Below are 20,472 nucleotides of genomic sequence, written 5' to 3' on the forward strand. Positions count from 1 at the left end.
ACTGTTTGAAAAATCATGTGATGCTTCTCTAATTTGTGTAAATAACAGCACCTGTAACTTACCTGTGGCACCTAACAGGTGTTGGCAATAACTAAATCACACTTGCAGCCAGTTGACATGGATTAAAGTTGACTCAACCTCTGTCCTGTGTCCTTGTGTGTACCACATTGAGCATGGAGAAAAGAAAGAAGACCAAAGAACTGTCTGAGGACTTGAGAATCCAAATTGTGAGGAAGCATGAGCAATCTCAAGGCTTTAAGTCCATCTCCAAAGACCTGAAAGTTGCTGTGTCTATGGTGCGCAGTGTCATCAAGAAGTTTAAAGCCCATGGCACTGTGGCTAACCTCCCTAGATGTGGAAGGAAAAGAAAAATTGATGAGAGATTTCAACGCAAGATTGTGCGGATGGTGGATAAAGAACCTCGACTAACATCCAAACAAGTTCAAGCTGCCCTGCAGTCCGAGGGTACAACAGTGTCAACCCGTACTATCCGTCGGCGTCTTAATGAAAAGGGACTGCATGGTAGGATACCCAGGAAGACCCCACTTCTTACCCCGAGACATAAAAAAGCCAGGCTGGAGTTTGCCAAAACTTACCTGAGAGAGCCTAAAACGTTTTGGAAGAATGTTCTCTGGTCAGATGAGACAAAAGTAGAGCTTTTTGGGAAAAGCCATCAACATAGAGTTTACAGGGAAAAATAAGAGGCATTCAAAGAAAAGAACACGGTCCCTATAGTCAAACATGGAGGAGGTTCTGTGATGTTTTGGGGCTGCTTTGCTTCCTCTGGCATTGGACTGCTTGACCGTGTGCATTATGAAGTCTGGAGAATACCAACAAATTTTGCAGCATAATGTAGGGCCCAGTGTGAGAGAGCTGGGTCTTCCTCAGAGGTCATGGGTCTTCCAGCAGGACAATGACCCAAAACACACTTCAAAAAGCACTAGAAAATGGTTTGAGAGAAAGCACTGGAGACTACTAAAGTGGCCAACAATGAGTCCAAACCTGAATCCCATAGAACACCTGTGGAGAGATCTCAAAATGGCAGTTTGGAGAAGGCACCCTTCAAATCTTAGGGACCTGGAGCAGGTTACCAAAGAAGAATGGTCTAAAATTCCAGCAGAGCATTGTAAGAAACTCATTGATGGTTATTGTATTTCTATAACTGTTACTTGTTTGTATATGATCCTCCTGAATTGTAAAGCGCTGCGGAATATGTTGGCGCTATAGAAATAAAGATTATTATTATTATTATTATTATTATTATTATTACCGGAAGCGGTTGTTCGCAGTTATTTTGGCTAAAGGTTGTGCAACCAAGTATTAGGCTAAGGGTGCCAATACTTTTGTCTGGCCCATTTTTGGAGTTTTGTGTGAAATGATCAATGATTTGATTTTTGTTTCAATCTCTTTTGTGTTTTTTCATTGCAAGCAAAATAAATGAAGTTTATAATACCAAAGAATTTGGCTGCATAGGAGAGTCCTAATTTCACTATATACAGTAATACAGGAGTAGTGCAAGAAATAGTTCAAGTGATAAAACAAATCACTGTTTCAAACAAAAAAAGTAATTTAATTTCTTAAATATATACATTACCAAAAAATATTTGAATTGCTCTCTATTTGGAATTCCAGAATGAAGAAATTAATAAAATGAATATTTGGTAAGCTGATCATGGTTGCAATCACTTTTATCGGCAGATATTAATATAAAGGTTATATCTATTATTTTGCAGATTATTAATGACTCACAGATATCCCGTCAGGCATTAAGTGAGATTGAGTCCCGACATCGTGATATTGTACGATTGGAGAGCAGCTTGAAAGAACTTCACGATATGTTCCTGGACATTGCAATGTTGGTTGAGAACCAGGTAACCATATGGGTTCATGTGTTGTTGTTCAAGGACGAAGACCATGAGAATGTAGATGACATATGGGGGTAAAGTTATAGGAATTTTTTGGTGGTTTAGATGGAAGGAAAAATACATTTTCTTAAGGGTCCTTAAAGTCACATGTCGTTGGATGTCTCAGTTGTGTCCTGTTTTCTGTCTTTAATGCTCTGCTTGGAGACTGAGGCTCGGCACAGCTCAGGTAACTAGATATTCTGTCGCTCACTCTATTCCTTCACCGAATGAAAATTCCCCAGCTACATTTATTAAAGTATTTTGTTCATTTCAGGGGGAAGTGACAGATAATATAGAGATCAACGTCATGAAATCAGTGGATCATGTAGAAAAAGCGCGAGTAGAAACCACAAAAGCTGTAAAATACCAGAATAAAGCACGAAAGGTGAGAAGAGAAGATGCAAGACTAACAAAATAGTACCGCAGTACATTTATGACAGCTAAGGGTTTTGAGACTCAGGGAAGGTCCATGCAGAAGACCGTTGACAGTACCTTTTATTATGTGATTGTACAATATCTCACCATATTTATGTGTCTGTGCACTTCTTCTAACTCTCTACATCCTGATTCTGCACCTTACCCCTATTATTTACATATGGTCACCGCCTTGAATCTTCCACGTCTCCCTACAATTTTCCACCTGTCCTAACCAATGTTTGTTTACCACACATATTGTACCTGTCATGCTTCTATCATACTCCCTTACACCTTTGTCTGCTCATTCCTTATCTACACATTGTCACCACCTTGGATCTTCCACATTGCAATACAATTTTCCACCTGTCCTTCCCAATGCTTGTCTACTACATGCATTGTATCCTTCATCCTTCTATCATACTTCTGTACACCTCTGTCTTTCTTCCTCTGTCTGCCTATTCCTTATCTACACATGGTCACCACCTTGGATCTTCCACATCTCTATACAATTTTCCCCCTGTCCTAACCAATGCTTTTCTACCACATGTATTGTATCCGTCATTCTTCTATCCTACTCCTGTACACTTCTGTCTTTCTTCCTCTGTCTGCCTATTCCTTTTTTCTTTATTTCCTTCTTGAAGGGTGCTCTTATAGACCGCATAGAAAATAACATGGATGAGTCGGTGGGTTTTGTGGAACGAGCAGTGGCTGACACAAAGAAAGCAGTAAAATACCAGAGTGAGGCCAGGCGGGTGAGAATTCCCCTAAGGCAACTTCCTCCACACCCTTAACATCTAGTTTTAGAACTTGTTTTGTCAGTAGGACATCACATCACAATGCGGTTAACCTGATGTCCGGGTTCAAATCCTAGCTGTGTATTTTAGATGGAAAAATACTTTGCTGTGCTTGTTCTTCCTTCCCTCAATCCTTCATTTTGTATATTGTTTTTTTTGTCCATCATATCAATGGCAAATACAGCACTTCTGGGACCATGACTTTTTCTGCTATCCGCACCATGCTGGGCCATACATCTTAGATCAGGCTTATGAACATAAGGGAGGAAAACCCTGACCTATTACTATGTGGACTACAAGTCTAATGATTTTGCGGACCATACATCAATCAACACATGCCCATTTGATATGGACTCTGACAGCCTGTAATTTAGATGACATATGAGTGTCCATTGTGATAATTGACAATCGTACTTGTGTTTGGAAAATTGAGCAGACCTATCGGTTCTTAATACAATTAATTATTGTGGCTACACTCATAGGGCTTACTGGTATTAGCTTTGTAAAATATCAAAAAAGTGCCATAAAAATTGTCTAGAAAATTCTGATGATGAAAATGCTGTAACCATTTGTCCTATGAGTGGTAGCTCGGCACTCATTGCCTTCCTAATGTACAATTGTGGAGGACCATCGAATACGGCTGTTAATATTTTTGTAATCAATTACTCATCCCTCTTGTAATGTTGCTTCCCTCCAGAAAATGATCATAATTATTGTGGTGGTAATTATTCTACTAGCAATTATTGCCCTGATTATCGGCTTATCTCTGGGACTGAAGAAGAATTGAGATTATGACCGCGCTGTTGGGGGCAGTGCAAACCCAATTGTAAGTAGAGAACTGTTAAAATTTTGGGAAATCAGGAATGTTAAAATCATGGGAAATACTGAGTAATGTTTATTGATGTTTTTAAAGGTAATTTATCAGCAGGTTTTTGATATGGAATCTGAGAGCTGCATGAGGTAGTTTTTTTTCTGTACACATAGTTATGAGGGCTTTTTTTTAATATAATTTAACGGATTGGACTTTTACAGATGAAGCAAAGCCAAATATGTTTATTTTTTATCTAGGATAAAAAAAAGGACAATTTGAATTTTTATATAGATTTATTTTTTTTTATTTTTAAAATTTGTAGAATTTTTTTACTTCATTATTTCTTATCAAGACTAACTTATTGTTTACAGCCCCCAGAATTGTTACTGTATTTATCTGCTGAATTCACTTATGATACTTTTATTTAGGCTTTACGTGCAGCAACACCTTTTATAATGATCTATTTCCAGTATCAAACATCCTTGTTTTAATATTACTCATTGATTTTAATGTGTATTATGACTAGTGATGGGTGAACCCGGACTGTAAAAGTCCAAATCCATGCTGAATACCTAGTACTTGTACTTGTGCACCAATCCCGGGCCCAGGGTTCTCGCGGGAACTCCTGGTAACTATGCAGATCTGGACACCTGGGTAATTAACACAAAAAATATAAGAAAGAGAGAAAATAAGAATAAAGCAGCCGTATTATACTTGCCAATCATTGCACGGCTGTAACACTACTTCCGGGGCCACTCATTAACCTCATGCATATGTAATGTTTATCCCTCACACCAACAGTCTGTGATTGATTGCAGTTAGGCCACTAGTTAGGGGCTATCTCTTGTGTGGCGTGGTCTAAGCCTTATATCCTGATAGCAGTCGGGGATGCTTATGGTTATACTGGTCTAAGTATTAGGTCTTTTACATACTTTTATTAAGTTATGTTTTAGCCTCTTATTTGCTTTTTGATATCTCTTACAGTATTAGAAATGGGCAGTCTGATAGATGCCCCCCATTACTAATCTAGGGCCTAGTGGCAGCTGTGAGCTGTCAATAACCCCCGATATTACCCCAATTGCCACTGGGGCAATCAGGATGAGCCAGGTAAAGGAACCAGATTGTCACATCCAATGGATACGAACGACAATTCTGGGCAGCTGCAGGCTGTTTTTTTTATAGGCTGGGGAGCCTAACCATGGGCCTCCCCAGCTTAAGAATACTAGCCTCCAGCTGTCTGCTTTATCATGGCTGGGTATCAAAATTAGGGGGGACCACACACCATTTATTTATTTTTTTTAATTTAATTATTATGTAAATAATTTTAAAAATAGCCGCATGTGGTTCATTTAATTTTGATACACAGCCAAGATAAGGCTGGGGCATGCAGCCTGTAATCCTATGCTTTATCTGTGCTGGGTATCATAATATGGGGGCAAATTTTTAAATTTTATTTTTTTTATACCACAATAGGCGCAGTGTCTGTGAATCAGTTTTGGTTTTTTTGTTTTTTTTTCATTTGGGGTCCATCGATTCCAGATATCTGCTGGTTTGCCCATCACGAATTATGACTTACTGCAATATAATATGTTCAATATATTGTATTATCGTCGCTTCCATTTTGTAGGTTGTTTTCCTTTAAAATTGTAACTAGAAGAGATGCAACCACATTTCTTAGTTATGAGTACCTGAAAGCAATATTACTCTGAATGGTTGGAGTATATTGTGTACTATGTGAAACATAAGATTAGGCAACAATAGCAAAGGGTTCAACTCAGCTTAAGGCCTCTTTCACACGTCAGTGATTCTGGTACGTATGTTACTGTTTTTAAACGTACCAGAATCACGGACATATGCAGACCCATTCTAATCAATGGATCTGCGCACACGTCATTGATTTTTCACTGACCGTGTCTCCGTGTGGCGTACACGCGTGTCCGTGATTGCCGCACGGAGACATGTCCGTTTTTTTCTGGCATCACTGATGTCCCACGGACCACGCAGTGGTGTGGTTCGTGAAACATGTACCAGAAAAACACGGACATTGAAAATAAAAAGCTTTTTAAACTCACCTTTCCAGCAATGCTGTGTTTGGCAGCTGCTCTCTGCTCCTTCCTGGCCGACTCATTACTGGCATGCATATTCAGTTATGCAGCCACAGCCGACCCGGAAGTAGTTGCAGAGGTGAGAGACACAGCGGCCAGATGCAGCAGAGCCGGAGAGTTCAGCACCACGGACAGCAGGAATAGGACAGGTTAGTTTATCTCAATGTGCAATCACGGATCACGGATTGCATATGGACAACCTACGTGTGCCGTTAATCACGGCACACGGAGGGACATATGCATTTTTAATACATCAGTGACAAACGTCTGTGTTTCTCACTGACGCTTGAAACAGGCATAAGGCCAAAATTGCTTGTCCCCAGACCAGTATGGATGATTGGTTTGCATCTGTCAAATTCAGCTACCACCAAAAGGATGCATCGTTCTGAAATTGGAATGCTGATAAGTCATGTGCCATGTAATCTTTGTATATGGTTCCTCTGGAATTTATAACCAAATATAAGAGTGTGCGGTAGTGTTTCTAGATCCATGAAGGCAGACACCTCAGAAATATTTGGTCCCTGTCTAATAAAGTAAGATAAACCCCACAATGACAATGGTCACTGAAATAATAAAAGTAAATTTCAGATTACTGAACATCAACTAATGAAAATCAGAAATTGATTTTGAATTTTGGTTTAACAGGAAAAAAAAAATAACTAATGACACTGGCCTGGACAAAAATGATGGATCCTTAACTTACCGTAATATTTTGTTTCACAACCTCTTGAAGCAATCTCTTGAGGCAAACGATCTCTGTAACTCTTAAGGCCCCGTCACACGCAACGACGGATCTAACAATATATCGCCAGTGTCACGGATTCGGTGACGCACATCCGGCATCGTTAGCTATGTTGTTGCGTGTGACTTGCACGAACGACCGTTAACGATGGAAAATACTCACCAAATCGTCCATCGTTGACACGTCGTTCATTTTCAAAAAATTGTTGATTGTAGAGGATGCAGGTTGTTCGTCGTTCCCGAGGCAGCACACATCGCTACGTGTGACACCTCTGGAACGACGAACTACAGTTTACCTGCGGCCGCCGGCAATGCGGAAGGCAGGAGGTGGGCGGGATGTTACGGCCCCTTTAAGGGGCTTGCAATATCTTGCTTGCTTGCAATATCGCTAGCGATCGTAACCGCCCCCGTCGGTTGTGCGTCACAGGCAAATCTCTGCCCGTGGCGCACAATATCGTTTGGAGCCGTCACACGTACTTACCTGCCTAGCGACGTCGCTGTTACTGGCGAACCGCCTCCTTTCTAAGGAGGCGGTTCGTGCGGCGTCACTAAGCAGCCGCCCAATAGAAGCGAAGGGGCAGAGATGAGCGGCCGTAACATCCCGCCCACCTCCTTCCTTTCGCATTGCCGGCAGCTGAAGGTAAGCTGTAGTTCGTTGTTCCCGAGGTGTCACACGTAGTGATGTGTGCTGCCTCGGGAACGACGAACAACCTGCGTCCTCTACAATCAACGATTTTTTGAAAATGAACGACGTGTCAACGATGGACGATTTGGTGAGTATTTGCCATAGTTAACGGTTGTTCGTGCGTGTCACACTCAACGATGTCGCTAACGATGCCGGATGTGCGTCACGGAATCCGTGACCCCGGCGATATATCGTTAGATCCGTCGTTGCGTGTGACGGGGCCTTTAATGAGAGTTCTGCAGCTGTCCACAGGTATTTTGGCCTATTCCTCATGTGCAAACTGCCTCAGCTGTCTCTGGAATGAAGGTTGCCTTCTCTAGATGGCATGTTTCAGCTCCTTCCCAGGTGTTCAATATGATTTAGATCAGGGCTCATAGAAGCCACTTCAAAATAGTACAATTCTTTGCTTTTAGCCATTCTTCAATGTTTTTACCTCTGTTTTGGGTCATTATCCTGTTGGAGGACTCATAGCCTGAGTCACAGGTCAAGTTTTATGCTACTAAGCAGAACATTTCACTCCAGAATGCCTTTCCATTCAATCAAGACACCCTGTGCAAATTGAGCACAGCACCCCCAAAATAACCAAGCCTCCTCTTTGTTTGGTAGTAGATAGAATCTTCTTTTCTTTGTAAGTTTTTTTTTTTTTTTTGTTTTGTTTTTGCATCTGTGAATATAGAGCTGATGTGACTTTCCAAAAAGCTCTGGTTTTGTTTAGATTATCCAAAGGACATACACCCATAAATTTTGTTATTATGTATTTTGACAAATTCCAGTCTTGCTTTTTTATTATTTGCTTTTAACACTGGTTTCCTCCATCGTCTATTTCCATAAAGTTCACTTTGGCCAAGACAGAGATGGATGGTGCGATGTGTCACTGATGTACTTTGACCTTAGAGATCACTCTAATCTCTTTGGTAGTTATTTTGGGCTCTTGTGTTACCTTTCGTATTATCCATCTTTTCAATTTGTCATCAATTTTCCTTTTGTGGCTCATATCCAGGGAGGGAGGCTACAGTACCATAGACCTTAAACAACTGAATAATGTGTGCAACTGTAGTAACAGGAAGATCAAGCTGTTTGTAGATAGTCTTATGTCTTTTACCTTTAACATGTTTGTCTATAATTTTCTTTCTAATCTCCTGAAACACCTCTCTACTTAGCTTTCTTTGGTCATTGTTTAGTGTCTACACACCATGATACCAAATAGCACAGTGACTACTTTACACCCTTTAAGTGAGCAGACTGAGTGATTACAAGTCTGTAGACACTTGTGATGGAAATTACAGGGTACACCTTAGTTTCACAGGTCCCCTTGGTCAAACTATTTTCAACCCTTGCTAGGAGTACTGTCATTTTTGTTCAGGCCATTCTGACTAATAAATATTCAGTAAATTTTAAATTGAAAATTACTTGTCAATTTTAAATTATTTTAGTGACCATTGTTGTTTTTTTTACTTTACCAGAAGGATACCAACAATTTTGTTCATGTCTATAGACCTCAGATGAGAGCTTGAATCATGTCACATCATAGAGTGTCTTGTAGATATCTGTAACATATCTTTTCTTTTATCCATAGTGTGATACTCCATCCATGACGCCTAATCCTTCCAAAGCTCCTGATCCTAACTTGTCCCCAAACTGCACCTGCTTCTCCACCCACATTTTCACCACCAGTAGAAGGATATCTTTGCTGTTACCTTTGGGAAACCTCCCCTCTACCTGGAACTTGCAGACCCATGCTTTCTCCTTGTCCTTCAGGACCTTCCTTCTCTACTGTCCAGAATTTATAAACCAGGGGAAGGATAGAAAAACTGAATACTGTATCTTATATTATTTTTGTATATTTTTTTAAAGAGACATTGAACCACAAGGTGCTCTTAATAAGGGTATTTTGTGAGAACCATATAGGCATGTGCCAAACAAGAAGTTATTTATCATACTGTACATTGAACCTGGGAATTATAGTGATAGATGGTGTGAAGACCAAGATGCAACTTTAAGCAACGATTTTAAATTATTATGTTTGATCAAATTTATTATTTTGAGCCTTATCTGTTACTTGGAAAGAGGTGATGTGTTTTTACCTATAGCCTATTGATGGTTTATTTAACCCGCTTCTCTGCTCTCATTTCAGTGATAAATCTGCCTCCTTCCCCTGGAGTGTAAAATCAAATTTTATTTTTACGCAGTTGAATACTAGTGTGCATAATTTTAAAGGATCATGTGACATTTAGGCTCTAAAAAGGCTAAAAAAAGTAAAAGAAAAAAACCATGTCATTCTATGCAAAATTTACCAACAAGGATGTGCCATTTTTTTTAAAGAATTTGGTGCAAACAAAACGTCAACCAACACTGGAAGACAAAAAACAAAACGTCACTTTTGTAAATTTTGACTGATTCATCACTTGCGTTTTGATCAAATTTCCATCAAAAAGTTGGTGCAAGGAAATACGCTTACTTATTTGAGATCTCTGTTAGGGCCTTGAAAAGGTTTTGAGGTGGATGGGCTACAACATGGCTTCCTCTACCAAAATCTTAAGGAATACATTTTTACAGAAGTCATCATTGAAAGTTTCAACATTTCCACTTGAGGGATCATCAAGATTTGGAAATGATGCTGTTATTTGGTGTAATCAGAACAACGCGTTTCCAGGTCGGATTGTCCTCTTGGTTAGGCAAATATGTCTGTTATGGCATATTTAGGTTAAGGAGAGAGAAGTTTGGCACCAAATTCAAACAAAATGCGTATTTCTGATTAACACTAAATAAACAAGCTAAGATTATAATCATGACGATCCTTCTCTGTTCAGAAAATGTCTAGAAAAAAAGTATTTTCTTCCACTGATGACTTCAAATGTCAAGAGGGGCCTCATCATGCTGTTTAATGGCACCGTAGGCAAAACAGAGTAGAAAGTAGAAAATGATGGTCATTATATAATGAGGGATAATTTTTGGATTATGAAGGATGAAAGTGGATTATAGGAAAAGTATTTGCTTTCCTATAAGCTATGGATGTTACTTACTTGCACTGTGTGTAGAACAGAAGTACCAATGGTGGATTATTTTTATCTAGTTCAAGCAGCAAGAATCACTACTACTCCAGTAGTTCTCATCAACCAGAAGAGGGGCTGTGAAAACGACTGAAGTATGCTGTTTGTGCAACTCGCATAGAAATGGAGTAGGCAATGTACTTCTCTTTTGGTGTAACTCCCGAGTTGCATAAACATCATAGGTTGTAGTTTGCATGGTTCTAATTAATTTCTATGAGAGCTACATAATCATTGTAGGCCCACTTCTGATGGTCGGGACCTAGGAGCAGTTATTCCCATTGGTTATGAAAGGCAGAAATGGGAATAATCATTTTAATCAGAATTGCGAAAGATTCACTGTTAGGTCAATATTTATTAATTCTAGGAAAACTGCATAGAACTTTTCCCGATTTGCTCTTAGATATTTTAGAGGTTCTCCGAGAATGTGATAAAAATGACCACTGTCGCATATTTCAAGTTGCAACCCATCCTGGTCCCAATGGGTTGCAGACTGAAGAAACACAGATCAAGACCCGCCTCAACTGTCAGAGGAGCAGCATCGTGACCTCATTTCCTCACTCAGCCATGGAGAGAAATATAAACATGTCACGGAGAACAGGCTATTTTTCTCCAACCTCAGTCGTCCTCAGATTTACAGCAAGACATGGAGAGCATGGAGAACTGAAGCAGGAAAATCATAGCCCATTTTGATCACTCTGCTCTGCTAACAAGTATTTTTTTTCTCTTACTACATACCTGCTCCATAGCTAAGTGGGTAGATCAGCTCCATGATGCTGCTACTCTGACAGTTGAGACACATTTCAAGCTGTTTTTTCAGGCAGCAACCTGTCCTGTCACGTGTCTACGACAGGTTGCACCCTGAAATACTATGCAAAGTAACAGTTGCACCAGTTTAGACTTTCAGTTTAGGAAGTGCTGGCAATTCTTCTATTTTGCGTCCAGAAATATATCGCTGCTTCCATTTTTATCAAATTCTCGAAGAAAGCCCTTAAACAAATTACCCATTATGACCACTAAGGGTACTACTGGTTTTCTTGAAAAATCAATAAAGATGATTTGACTTTGAGGCTACAGTAAATGTAGCTCTTTCCTCTCTCACACATAAAATACCTGACATGAAGACAAGTCTACTGCCAGATGTTCACAATGTTATCAGTTCTTAGTAACAGAAGGCGTATAATTATACCCAGTAACATAACAAGCCGAGTAGAAAATGTCTCATTTGTTTGTGGTTTGAGTTTTTTAATGGAGATGTGTAGGAATGCTAAGTACATTTTTAGACCAGTATAACCTGTATGTTAGGTTTGGTGGGTTAGATGGTAACAGACAATAAAAGTCGAACATTCCTGATCTCTCACATCATTCAGTAAAATGTGGTATGAGGTACATTCTGGGCTCGTACACATGGGGGTTTATTGACATCCGGTGTTATTGGCAGGTTGTTGAAGGCTCAACTCCTACTTGACCTTTTTGCATAGACATTAAAGGGACATAAGATCCACATAAAGCAAAGCCTCAATTGTGCACTATAGGCAAGTGACTGGGGCGCTGTTTGGTGATTTAAGGTTCCTAGAATGAAGAATGACAGTTTTTATACACTCACAGCCATGCTGGTGTTTAGGTTGTGAAGTATTATATGTAATAGTAATCACAGACATCCACTACATTGGAGTTAAGCTGTGTCAAATGATAACAAGGTATACATTAAATTACACATAAACAGGGTCAGTTTCGTGTTTTCATATACTGCTATTATGTCAGGCATAAAATGTCTCAAACAGCGTCATTGCCCCCTAGTGGACATATTTACATAGAGATGATTTTAAAGGAACACTGCACTGTGCCATGCCTGCTGCATGGCCTGAAGGGTGCTGCATGGCCTGAAGGGTGCTGCATGGCACAAGGATTTTCCTAGCCTGAATGTTACATCAAAGAAGTATTTTACCAGAAAAGAACTTCCTAAAGTTTGTTAGTCTTACACTCTTAACCCCTTCACCACCCGGCGATTTTTTCCTCCCCTTCTCCCAAGAGCCATAACTTTATTTTTCCGTTAATATTACCATATGAGGGCTTGTTTTTTTGTGGGATGATTTGTTCTTTTGAACGACACCATTTATTCTGCCCCATATTGTACTGGAAACCGGTAGAATAAGTGCGTAGAAATTGCAAATAAAGAACAATTCTACAATTGTTTTGGGGGGGTTATTTACCATGTTCACTATATGGTAAAACTGACTTGTCAATATAATTCTTCAGGTCAGTTCGAGTCCATAGATACCAAACATGTATAGTTTTGTTTTTTCAATTTAAATGGTGAAAAAAAATTCAGAACAAATTACTTTTTTGCCGAACTTTTCTGAGATCGGGATCTAGGGCTATACGAAGGCTTGTTTTTTTGCGTCTTGAGCTAATGTTTTTAATTATCGCATTTTTGGGCAATGCATTGTTTTGGTCGCCTGTTATTTTAATGTAGCGGTGATCAAAAAACTATTTCTGGAGTTCTGATTTTTGTTCTCACTACGCCATGTACCGATCAGTTTAATTTATTTTATATTTTGATAGATTGGGCATTTTTGAATGCGGCGATAGAAAATATATGTATTTTTTGTATTGTCTAATTTTCAGCAGGGCAAAAAGAGGAGTGATTGGAACTTGTGTTTTTTTTTAATAACTAATTTTTACACTTTTTTTTTTTATTGTTTTTACTAGTCAATTTAGGAACTTGAAGCGGAAATAGTCCGGTTGATCGTTCTGTACAGAGCGATGCTTCATCACTGCTCTGTACAGCAGAAATGCTGTCTTCCATAGGTCGTGAACGGGTTATTCCCTAAGATAAAGATTTAAAGAGGACCTGTCACCTCTCAAAAATGTTTTATGAGCTATATATCTCAATTTTTTGAGTGACCGGTCCTTTTGAAGTGTCCCATATGGCCATCTTCATTAGACTAGAGCAATAGCTACATGTGATGCTCAAACATTGGGTATCACGATTGTTAATAAGATCCCGTTTTGCCTCCAGAACAACCATGTCCATCCTAAGAATTACAAGCCATGTATGTGCCACTGTTTTGTTTTTATCTATGTCCGAGCTCTATAGTGTCATACTAGTGTTTTTGGCCATGTAACAGGTTGCTGATGTAACAGTGCTTGGTCTGACCACCACCAATGTTGGCGCAAGTGTCACCTTCTTGTGATTTTCAATTTGTGAGCAAAAAAAATGTCTTCAAGGAAAGTAGAAGAGCATTTATCAGGAAAGTCCAGGCAACAGAATAGGTAGCCAAGTATGCATACATCGTGAAATGTAAATGCTTCCAATGTTGGGCACACATTAACCCTTTTCTGTATTTCTAGTAGGTCAAGCTTGTATATCTGATGTCTGCTGCTCCCGTCCCCCATCAGTACAGCCCATTCACGTTTTTGTACATTTGTATATATTGTAGATTATAAAAACCTATACTAAATGAAGGAACAGACCTCTCCCCTCCTCTTCCATCTTGTGTACTCCTGTCTTTGTAGATTTGGAAAAAGGCTCTGCTTATTTTCAGAAACAGCACCACTCTTGCCTATAGGTTGTGCCTGGTATTACAGTCTAACATTGAGCTATAGTACTACACACACCTCGTGCAAATATGGCATTATTCTGAAAAACGTAAAGATGACCTTTTTTCTCAGCTCCGTATGGTGTCTTAAAATCTATGATATCTTTAAAGGGGTTGTTCATTTCCTGTGCCTTTCACCAACATGGCAGTGATGAAATTAATAGATATATAGATTAAATCCCCATCAAACCCGAGAACCAGGTGTGAATGGGGTTGTGATCGATCATGTGCACCTCCGCACTTATTCATTCTCCATGGGACCACCAGAGATAGTCGAGCTCAGCATTTGGCTGAACTCCCATTAAGGCTGGAATCACACTTGCGAGTGTAAAATCAGTCTGATTCTCATGCCAGAAAGTCGGACGATTTCTTCTCACATTTCATCAGTGTGCTGTCATTGTGCAATCAGTTTTTACCCTCAGCAGCTGCTACTTATGTACTGTTATGTACAGGAGCATTTACAGTGTTCTCTGCTACATGCGTGAAATGTATTGAGAAAAACGCATGTCACTAGGATGGTGTGTGTGCTGTCCGTGTGACATCCGTTTTTTATCACACACCCATAGACTTGCATTGAAGAGACTCATGCGAGAAACTCACCAAAACGCAGCATGCTGCGATTTTTTTTTTTCTCAGTCCGATTTGGTCTGAGCAAAAAATAGCAGATCTGAGCTGCCTCATTGATTAACATTGGTCCGAGGGCAATGCGAGATTTTCTCGCATTGCACTTGTGCGAGTTAATCGCAAATGTGACTCCAGCCTAAAAGGAATCTGGCAGCAGGTTTTGGCTACCTCATTAGACATCAAGTTGGTAAGGAGATTCTGAATCCAAAGGTGTATCACATAGATTACTGGGTACAGCCATTCTCAAATAATCAATGAATTGAGTTTTAATCATGTAGCTGTCCCCACCCATACCAGGCTCTGTATAGAGATTGTGCACACTAGAAAAATGATTTTTCTTAAGAAATTTATTAAGAAATTTATTAAGAGTGAAGGATTAGTGCACCTGCGTTAAAAAACGCACCAAAAACGCACCTGCGTTTTTGCTGCGTTTTCGGTGCATTTTCGGTGCGTTTTTACCGCTGGTTGCTCCCTGCGTTATTGTGCCAATTATCTATGGCAAATAACGCAGTTAGCTGCAGAAAAGAAGTGACATGCTCATTCTTTTTCTTAAGAAAATCTACTGAAAGAATTTTCTTAAGAAAAAACGCAGTGCGCACAGCTAATTTTTTTTGCCATAGGTTTGACTGGGGAATGTCTGCAGAAAGGTTACAAGAATTTCTCAAGAAATTTCTGCAGCAAAAACGGACCAAAAACGCAGGTAAAAAACGCAGTGTGTGAACACAGCCTTAAGGCTGCTTTACATGGTACGACCGATTGTGCGATTTCACAATCGATCGTACCCGCCCCCGTCCTTTTTGCGTCACGGGCAAATCACTGCCCGTGGCGCACAAAGTCGGTAACCCCCCGTCACACGTACTTACCTCCCGTGCGACCTCGCTGTGGGCGGCGAACGTCCACATCCTGGATTGGGAGGGACGCTCGGCGTAACACGGCCGCTGGCCAATAGAAGCGGAGGGGCGGAGATGAGCGGGATGTAAACATCCCGCCCACCTTCATCCTTCAGCAATTGCCGGCAAGAGCCGCAGGTCGCAGGTAAGCAATGTTCATCGTTCCAGGGGTGTCACGCGGCGCGGCGTGTGCTACCCCGGGAACGATTAACAATTAAACGACATTATGAAACCTAGCAACCAGTACACGACTCACGATTTGAGAGCGATACTGCGTCGCTAGGAGGTGTCACACAGCCCGACGTCGCAAGCGATGCCGGATGTGCGTCACAAAAACCGTGACCCCGACGATCTATCGCACGATAGATCTTCTGGTGTAAAGCAGCCTTTAGGGGTACTTCTCACATAGCGAGATCGCTGCTCAGTCACAGGTTTTGTGACGTACCAGTGACCTCATTAGCGATCTCGCTGTGTGTGACACTAAGCAGTGACCTGGCCCCTGCTGTGAAATCGCTGATCGTTCCACACTGTTCTGGTTCATTTTTTGGTCGTTGGTCTCCTGCTGTGCAGCACACATTGGCGTGTTTGACGGCGGGAGACCAACGAGCACCGACTCTGTGTAAGCAGCGTACGCTGGTAACCAGGGTAAATATCGGGTAACTAAGCAAAGCGGTTTGCTTGGTTACCCGATATTTACCCTGGTTACAAGCATACACCGCTTAGCGCTGGTTCCCTGCACATGTAGCCAGGATAAATATCTGGTAACTAAGCACAGCGCTTTGCTTAGTAACCCGATGTGTACCCTGGCTACGTGTGCAGGGAGCTAGCGCTAAGCGGTGTACGCTGGTAACCAGGGTAAATATCAGGTAACCAAGCAAAGCGCTTTGCTTAGTTACCCTATATTTACCCTGGTTACCAAGTGCAGAGTCGCTGATGGCTGGTCGCTGGTGAGATCTGCCTGATTGACAGCTCACCAGCGACCATGTAGCGATGCACCAGCGATCCTGACCAGGTCGTATCGTGGTCAGAATCGCTGGTACGTCGTTTAGTGAGACAGTACCCTTAGATGTCAGTCATAGCAGGGGCCGCGTCTTACTCCTGCTTACTTTCTAGTCCTGTAATGATAATCACAAGTTAATAAAGTGATTGGATTAGGTAAACAATTGTGCACACACAGATAAAATTCATAGTTGCTTTTTGTTTTTTAACTCTTACATCCTGCTGTCATTAGCTTATATAGCAAAAACCTGCTGACAAGAATGAATGGAGCCAAGGTGCGCATGATGGACCACAATGCCACATGGAGCTCTTCAGAGCCCTGGTTCTCAGGACCTGTGGTCAAACTCCAGTGATTGGTATAACTCTAACTTTTGCCATGAACCTTAAAGTTGACACCCCCTTTAATATGATATTCCAATGATTCTTCATGTTTATGTCCACACAACCATTTTCACTGTTTTAAAGGGGTCCTTTACCTTTATACCTTTTATAAATATCAGCTATTTGATCTCGGAAGCACACAGTATGTGTGCACGCAGTTTTTTGTCCTCCAGGGAAGAATGAGGCTTACCTTCAATTTCAGATTACGGCGTTAATTCACGTGCATTCGGGCACAGACTTAGATGACTTGCATTCGAATTGACCCCAAAACCTAAACATGGTTGTGTGGACGAGTGAGAATGTTCCGTCACCGTGGATCTTATCTAAGACGTCTCTTCATTCTGAGCTTTGCCTTTTCTGACCCTTTACATGCTGCAGAAGAAGATAATGATTCTGATTTGCTGTGTGATCCTCATCATCATCACAGCTTCCACAATCGGAGGAATCTTTGGCTGAGGTGAGAGCGTTGGGGTACAACGCCAATGAATTATTTATGTTAGGTACATAGTAAGTTATTGTTGGCTGTAACCGATGGATATATTGTGGTAGTGGAGGTCACTAGAGCTGTATTGCCGATACTGTAAACCCTGTACCGGGTGGAGATCTGTGTTACATGGACTTTGCTTAATGTTTCTTTGTATTTACAAGTTAAAAAGGGCCTGTCACCAGGTAACAAGTGGCCAGGGTTTGCTCTGGTTTTATACCTGCTGAATAGTCTGGTTTTTCTCTTTTTAAAATCTGGCATACGGATCCGGAGAGCCAGCCCTATATATTTAGTGACTCACAGAGTCTATGGTGTGTGTCTTTAGGCTGCCCTGCCTAATCACCCTATAAGTCCTGTCACCGTATGACAGATTTTAAAGGGAATCTGTCAGCAGATTTTTGATATGTAATCCAAGAGAAGCATGATGTGTGTCTGAGACTTACCGAGCTGCTTGCTGTCATTTTGGCCAGAATGCTGAGCTCTGTATAACCCCACCTCTGATTGGCAACTTCTGTGTATACTGTATATTGAGAGAAAACTGCTAATCAGTGATAGGGTAGGGATAAACAGAGCATGTGACTAGGAGGAATGAGGCAGCTAGTCCTGTAGTGATAATTGCCTGATGATAACACTTATTGAAACAGCAGCTCACAGACCAGTAAGTGACACACAGCTGGAATCTGGATATCTGCTCCTACACCATGCTGCTCTTGGATTAGCAAAATCCTACTTTTATAAAGAGAATCTATGTGAGCAGAAAGAATGAAATAGGCTTCTGAACTGGTCACAGGTCCTCTTTAACACTAGAACTACTGGACTCGTGACACCTGTATAGAAATACATGGTGTAAAGTAGTCAAAATGACTACCTCAGTAGTTCTAGTGTTAAACATATTTACATACTTATTTAAGTGCGCTTTTCCTCTGGTTCCTTCTAAAGCTGCATGGCAACGTCTAGTAGCTGTTCTATATAATCAGATGACGTATCTTGGTTGAGATTCCTCAGTGCTCGATAATATGGTAGATGTTCCTTTCTACACAGTACATCTAGAACATAACAGGGCACGTCTCTATAGCTAATGAGCTACCAAGAAACTGAAGTGAGATGTGTGCTAGTCAGTCGTATTTTGAATGCAGCTTTGGTTGTGAATGGAGAAAAGAATGTAAAAACAAGCAAATGCATTTACTGATTATAGTTAGATTCACACGTTGACCTAAAATGAGAAATCTTACAAGATATATTTTGCCGATTCTTCTTCCCACATGAATTAAGATGTGAAACAACAAACCTGAGGACCATGGTATCAAGATGTTGGATACTGAATTTAAAGAGACCGTGCTGGATACTGATTATTAAAGAATTTGTGAAAGCATCAGTGTGTTGTGTGTTCAGTCCAAGATACGTTGTAGGGTGAGTTTGTCATATAGCAAGCATCACCGACACCATAGCAAGCAGTTTTTAGGACAGCTGCGCCAACGTTTTGAAGTGGGTGGGGCTTACTAGGAGGGGTGTGGCCTAATAATCAATATAGTATATGTCAGAAGGTGGAGTAAATTATAACAAATACATGACTGAAGCATTAAGAGCCAGTTTTCCAGATTTTATTCAAGCAAACTCTTCACCAAGACAGGCAAAGGGTAGATGAATCCGCCTCGAATTGATTGCCTTCTATTTCTCCTAACACTGGATTCACACGTTTCACAGTCCAAGGACTGCGCTCTATAGCCTTAATACTTACTCTGACAATCACACTTCTGAGTCACATCATGTGTTGCTGTGATGTTCACACAATCTAGATCTGGCTGTAATTTCATTTTTGAGATTTGGAATCCAGCCCTCGAGAACAAGACTTATCAGTATAATTTTCAACTTGAAGCTTTTGTTCCTATTTTGTTGTTGAGCAATGTACGGTGTATATACAGCTTCTATTTGGTGAGGTCAGGACATGGGTGCCTGAGCTGTACTTGTGTTATGTTGTTAGATCGAATGGTTTCATTTTTCACAGGTATCTGGCTAAAGGCTCATTGGACAGTTTTGTACAAAACAGTGAGATCAGACCGCAGTGCACGGACAGGCCATGGGTCTCCTGATCCAAGAGCAACAGCTTGATAGAAATATATGATGCTCAGATCAGGAGAGCCACAGCCAGTCTGTGCATTAGCATTTTATGCTTCAATCAAATGACAAGGGTCTGAATTAGGCCTCATTTATGTCATGCCGAAATCTGCTACACAGAGGTAGGACACATACAGAAACATATGAGGATAGCACCAGGATGGCGGAGCCCAATTAGAATCAAATAAACTTTATTGACAGGACCAAATACACATTAGTTTTGCCAAAGCAAGTGTACACTAGGGACTGTGACTGTGGGGATGATGGGTAGGGACTGGAGGAAAGATGTATGGGGACACATCCAGGGTAGGGACTGTAGGAAAGATGGGTGAGGACCATATCCAGGGTAGGGACTGTAGGAAAGATGGGTGGGGACCACATCCAGGGGACTGTAGGAAGGATGGATGAGGGCATATCCAGGGTGGGGACTGTAGGAAGGATGGATGAGGGCACATCCAGGGTGGGGACTGTAGGAAGGATGGATGAGGGCACATCCAGGGTGGGGACTGTAGGAAGGATGGATGAGGGCACATCCAGGGTGGGGACTGTAGAAAGGATGGATGGGGGCTCATCCAGGGGACTGTAGGAAGGATGGATGAGGGCACATCCAGGGTGGGGACTGTAGGAAGGATGGATGAGGGCACATCCAGGGTGGGGACTGTAGGAAGGATGGATGGGGCACATCCAGGGTGGGGACTGTAGGAAGGATGGATGAGGGCACATCCAGGGTGGGGACTGTAGAAAGGATGGATGGGGGCTTATCCAGGGGACTGTAGGAAGGATGGATGAGGGCACATCCAGGGTGGGGACTGTAGGAAGGATGGATGAGGGCACATCCAGGGTGGGGACTGTAGAAAGGATGGATGGGGGCTC

General features: G+C 41.2%; 1 protein-coding gene across 2 annotated transcripts in view; it reads left to right on the plus strand.

Annotated features, from left to right (window-relative positions):
• The window catches only part of STX3 (syntaxin 3), a 101,448-nt gene extending 85,140 nt beyond the window's left edge, over positions 1-16,308 (plus strand). Inside the window, exons 8-12 of one of the 2 annotated variants that reach the window (XM_075349345.1) lie at positions 1,734-1,871; positions 2,179-2,289; positions 2,963-3,073; positions 3,813-3,941; positions 9,034-16,308. In XM_075349345.1, coding sequence (XP_075205460.1) covers positions 1,734-1,871; positions 2,179-2,289; positions 2,963-3,073; positions 3,813-3,902 — 450 coding nt within the window. In that variant the 3' untranslated portion in view covers positions 3,903-3,941; positions 9,034-16,308. The remainder of the gene's footprint in view (positions 1-1,733; positions 1,872-2,178; positions 2,290-2,962; positions 3,074-3,812; positions 3,942-9,033) is intronic. The other variant, XM_075349344.1, reaches the window with a different exon arrangement.
• The last annotated feature ends 4,164 nt before the right edge of the window (positions 16,309-20,472 follow it).

Source organism: Anomaloglossus baeobatrachus, chromosome 5 (assembly GCF_048569485.1).
Source record: "Anomaloglossus baeobatrachus isolate aAnoBae1 chromosome 5, aAnoBae1.hap1, whole genome shotgun sequence".
NCBI classification, from domain to species: domain Eukaryota; kingdom Metazoa; phylum Chordata; class Amphibia; order Anura; family Aromobatidae; genus Anomaloglossus; species Anomaloglossus baeobatrachus.